Here is a 5,438-nt window from a genome sequence, read left to right as displayed (position 1 = left end):
TAAATGTATCTGATACAGCAGCGCACCAATTCATCAACTGTATGGGCTGCATACAATTTTTTAATCTTCCATGAAGACTGGTTAAACTCATTTTATAAATTTGGTTAATTTCCTACTTTACAAGTAGTTTAGAAATTGTGGAAAATTGCCATTGTAGTTACACCACTAGACAACAATGTTGCTACACTGTTACATTCTGCGGCTGTGGTTGTACCTGACCGTCGCCTCACTGTTGCTCCGCTGCAGCTGCTGTGCATCATCCACTTTGCCTGTCATGGAAGGTCTGAGAATTGTTGGACAATAGAAACACCTTCAATAGGGTACATGCACATCATGTCTTGCTTGGCAATGAAATTTTAATGTCTCTCAATTTGGAGGATCCCTTCAACTGGAACAAGGCGTTGTAACATGTGACAATGCCTCCTTTGGGGGTTTTGTTTTTACATGCTAGCAGTCCTATATTGCCTTTCTGAATGTGGCATGGCTAATGCATCAAGCACCAAATTTTCTAACTGGTATGCAAAATTTGTGAGAAATAGATTAAATCAATTTAAACACCAAACCTAGAAGCACATTACTGGAAACAACTGTCATTGAATATGCAACATGGTAAAGTCAGCTCTGAGAACTAAACAAGCTACAGCAATTGATCCCCATGTATTCAGGAACTTGGCAATTATTTTCAAATGAGAGAGCATACAAGCTCCTCCATCCACAATTTATCACAAGTCACAAGGCACTTTGACTTATCACCAGCTTACCACTACAGGGAAAAATAATTTTAAATATGCAAATCCACAAATCAAATGAACGACCGAAAAGAAAACATACGATTCCTAAGTATGGATGTTAAAAAGCAAAAGGAGGCCCACTGCTTCTACCCCATGGTGCTTGAACATTTGCTGTGCCACATTCCACCTAACTGAATTTTCAATCAGTCCATCAAACAAACAACATTATCTATCATCCAGTAACTGGAAAAAGTGCTTTAGCATTTCAAATGCTACAAAGAACAATCAACTTTCCGTCATCATATGACTCATTTTGGTAACAGACATTAGTCATTAACACAGGAATTCTAAAGAATTCTCAGCCTAACACAATTTTCCTTTTGGACAAGAGATGCGAGTACCCATTGCTTACTGCTGCCCAGAAAGCCCTCCAGGAGGGCAGCACATGGGACCCAACAAGCTTTTCACAATATCACAGACCAACAAGGTGTGCATGTGGTGTAGCTCCTCCTAACATGCCGTCCTCAGTCGCAGCTTGGCTGACCTTACATCACTAAAACTTGCACTCTCTCAAGAGCCAAGGCTCAATTGCCACAATCTCAGCCAATCTTGCTTTTCTGCATCATCATATCTTCCAATATCCTTTCACAGACATGTCAACTTCAAGTACCTTGCTAAAGTAAGACAACTTTAATCCTTTCTAAACCACACAAAAAAATTTAAACCCATTTTTTTCATTCCTTTTAGGCTGCAAGAGTACAAGGTATGGCTGAAAATGTAGTCCTGTCAATCACGACATACTTTTAAAACTGAAAGACGAGGAAAGTTTTGTCAAACTAAGGAAAGAACGAGGTGTGAAGAAGCTGAAGACAAAGATCAGAGGTGTGTGGTGTGTGACTCGCGTGCCTCCTCCACGGTCACTGCTCATGCACACAGGAAAGAACAGGTGGAGGACTAAAAGCTACAGTTTAATGAGCTAGGCTCCCTTACAGATTCATGTAATATCTATCACTAAACACTAGGGCCCACATCCTGTGCGTTTGTGGTAAATAAGAAAAAATCAAACAGTCACTTACGCCATAAACAAGCTCTGCTTTCATTTTAAGTTGACTTGGTCAACTTACCATTCAGTGCACAAATGCTCTATAGTATGTACTTTTGACACTATCACGAGCAGGCAGTTTAGAGTCCGGCCAGCATGTCAAAAGCCAGACTGTTATATTAACACCAGCCCATCCTACAACCCACCATGGTCCACTGGACCACCAGTGGCTGGCTCAAACTCACTTTGGGCATACCATTCCTTAATACCTCAAACTTTCAACAAATATAACTTTTCCCATTTCTAGTGTTATTGTGGAAAATAAATCAAAGGTATTCAAGAAGGTCGCCAATGTCAGGTTCACCAGGCAAGTGCACACAGACATAGATGCTAGCACCATCATGATCCACTGGGGTGGGTGTACAGGTCAGGCAACCTCCGCAACACCAGACCACAATGACGATAAAGAAGGCTTGAGACCTCCACAGCAAAAACAGTCCAGTACATAGTTATACACTTGTGGACCCTTCTCTAATGCGCACAGCTTGATTGCCTAACACGGACATAGCGAGGTGGCAAACTAGGAGGGCTCCAGGACCAACCCACTGTGGGCAGGTTCAAGGCCCTGTGCCCCTGCTGTCGCTTAAAATCAGAGGAATTGAGAGAGAAATAAAGGAAGGGGAAAAGTGGGACTTTGCAGCTAGGCATGAGGTGATTTTGGCAGTCATGTCGCAAGGGAAACACGCGGCCAGGTGGTGACGAGATGGCGCAGTAGTTAGGTGTTGGGTGGGTTAAAGCTCGGGCCAGAGAGTAACTCCACAGGGCACTGGATACAACCCACGCCCACACTAACCTACCTTGTACTATGACCTCAAGCCTCCTGGCCCAGCACAAGCCACTGGCCATCAGCAATAGAGGAAAGAGCTTTCTAGCTCCTCATTGACACCAATTATTGAAAAATCAAAATAAGAATATACATATCAAAATTCTTAATAAAAACAAAATAGAAATGACAGAATAAATAATAAAATAATAAAAAATATCAGAGTCATCTGGATAACAAAGAAAATCTGGTAACTGGGCTTGAAGAATTAATCCTGGTGAGCACGGCAGACGGTGTGAAGCTCTGCGTGCAACACTGGGCAGTGACTAGATCACAAGGATACTCAACGCTGCAGATGTGCCCATAGGCCTACTCTCCCGTCCTTACCACTACCAACTACTTACATTTTTAATCTCTTCTGAGAATAAGAAATATGACAACAATATCAATACCTAACTTTAAAAAACTAGGTATGTTAACACAAGTTTCTGTCACTGGTTCAAAACCTTTGATTTTACTGCTTTATAAGCAGATGTGGCACTTTCAGTGCGTACAATATCAACTAATTTATTATAAGAATGTAAATATATATATAAAAATTTATCTTCTTAAATATTTGGGGCAATTTTGGTATTATTCATTAGACATATTTTGTAACTTATGTAGATTTTGTAGGTTTTGCATATTTTCTAAATTTTGAAGACTTTGTTGCAAACTATGCACTGGCTTGGCAAATGGAATCCCGAGGTGCGTGGTTAATGTGCTTTGACAGGTAGTCTGCACGAGCAAACTTTTTGCCGCAGACCTTACATGGGTATGGCTTCTCACCAGTGTGTATGCGCAAATGACGGTTCATGTCAGAGCGACCACCAAATGCCTTGCCACAAACACCACAATTGTAAGGTTTCTCTCCCTGTTGGTGTAAAACACGTTGTGTGCTGGTTTGGACCTCTACTGCTGAACCATATATCCAGGTTAATTCTTACTTCCTGTTACAGGCACTTTCGTTTATTGAAAAATAAACTCAAAGGGGAAATGATAAAGAATATCGGAAAACAAATTAAAGGGTTGAGTTCGGGGTTATCAGGAAGAGTGTACATGTACACAAAACTTTTATGATTTTCGTATCATGAGGCAGGCCAAGGATGATGCCCGGACTGATCGGTTATAAATGTTCAGGGGTAGTAAATTGGATTTCTATAATATGTATGTTGTCGGATGTCATATCCACGCTGAACATCTTCGTACACGCTATATATACTTACGAATGACATATACAACAAAATATAGATCGCTTACCAGTTTACTTATTGTGTCGTCTGTTCAACAACACTCACGAAAGAGTTCTTATAGAGATTTGAAGATCAAGCATTATTAATATCACCTGGATGGGCACTTGTTAATCTGCAAGCCTTCACGGTTGGAGACAGGTGTTTCTGCACCGATCGATCTCAGCAAAGTCTTTGATTCTGAAGCCGACGCGGCGTGGTGAAACGTCCTATGTATATGTATGCCGTCCAAGGAGCTGCCAACGTTTCATAAGGCAGGTCAGACCCCCAATCTCTTCGGGTGTGACAGCTGGCGATGTTCTGAGGCACAAGGTTTAACAAAGTTTATCTGGATTTCGGCGAACAGTTTGTCCACACGCTCTACAACTTGACAGAAAACAGTCTGTGCTGGAGCTGCCTCCAACACCGGCCAAAAGTTACCGTGTAGTGGCCGGTTAGCACGAGAGCGTTTTCCACCACCACTGAACCGGTGAGCACACTCTGAAAATATATTTAAATATAAGCAGTCCTAATAACAGGCACTAATATTGGCTTTTATTTAAGAAATAGAATATAAATCTCAAAATTTTAAAGTTAATGAGTTGAACAAGTTAGATGCGATATAAGCTTTATCTCATAAACCTTTCTTTCCGTTTGATCTACCTGATCAGCGTTTGAAGGAAGCGGACTTGGAAGCGTGACGCAGGGAGAAACAGGGAGCAGAGTCCAGTCACGTGGCCTTAGTGATGCGAGTTCTCGGAGCTGCTTCCGTCAGAGTTAATGGCAAGGGCCAGGTATTGACGTTCAGTTCTGCACGTTTTGGAAGAATCCAAGCATCTAGGGACGGTCACAAAGAAACATGAAAAAAAAGCAGAGTGATAGGGAAATGGATGGCAAGGAATGGTAAAACCGAATATGAAATGACACCAAAAAATTTTATTAAGATCAATTGGAATTGTGATAACAGAATATTACTCATGTATTCGATAGCTCCTTCGAGCACTGCTTCGAGTATCTGATGGGCGTGGTAGGGTTGGCGACGGCGCGAGGCAGATGGACTGAGAGTCCCCGCCGTCAGAGGAAGAGCCCTAACCTGGTCGTCCCATTGTTGGGTCGTGCCACACACACGCCAAAGTCAACTGCCCGACTCACGATCCTCAAACATGATTACGTGCTGTATACAAAGGATGGTCGAGTATCAATAAAAACACTCCCTCTAAAGAGATGTATAATAGTTATAATGAACAAACAACAGTATATATTCATCACAAACTCCAAACTCGCTGACACGTGCCCGTGTAGGATGCTCTCACCCATAAATGGCATTCACGGTGGTGTCCGCTCGCAATCTCTTACATCCACGTATCTATCTTTGATACTTGCTGAGAATGCATTTTCTGAGAATGGACAATATCTGAACTTCGTTGTTAGAAATAAAAATCTTATAGTATGAAAAAGATTCCATGAGGAATGTGTATTTATTAATAATTAAACTACAGCTACAGAAAGAACTGCGTAATACGGGACGCACGTTTAATACATTTTCAGTCAGGAGTTGACTCTCAATAAGCCAG

At 41.6% G+C, this 5,438-nt stretch overlaps 1 protein-coding gene across 1 annotated transcript; it reads right to left on the bottom strand.

Moving 5' to 3' along the window:
• Nucleotides 1-3,311: 3,311 nt before the first annotated feature.
• On the bottom strand, nt 3,312-5,029 carry LOC119594901 (zinc finger protein 26-like). Its single transcript, XM_037943974.1, has 4 exons — nt 5,017-5,029; nt 4,599-4,701; nt 4,151-4,346; nt 3,312-3,509 (listed from the first exon to the last, which is right to left on the bottom strand). Exons 1-4 carry the CDS (start codon nt 5,027-5,029, stop codon nt 3,312-3,314), a joined length of 510 nt encoding a protein of 169 aa, XP_037799902.1.
• Nucleotides 5,030-5,438: the final 409 nt, after the last annotated feature.

Source organism: Penaeus monodon, chromosome 34 (assembly GCF_015228065.2).
Source record: "Penaeus monodon isolate SGIC_2016 chromosome 34, NSTDA_Pmon_1, whole genome shotgun sequence".
NCBI lineage: Eukaryota > Metazoa > Arthropoda > Malacostraca > Decapoda > Penaeidae > Penaeus > Penaeus monodon.
This window is presented reverse-complemented; position numbering and strand designations above follow the sequence as displayed.

Excerpts from the sequence above, each read along its gene's own strand:
- LOC119594901 (XM_037943974.1), bottom strand. Across the intron at positions 4,347-4,598 it reads ACTCGCATCACTAAGGCCAC|TGGTGGTGGAAAACGCTCTC; the intron begins GTGACTGGACTC and ends TCACCGGTTCAG. Across the intron at positions 3,510-4,150 it reads CACACCCGAAGAGATTGGGG|GGAGAGAAACCTTACAATTG; the intron begins GTCTGACCTGCC and ends TTACACCAACAG.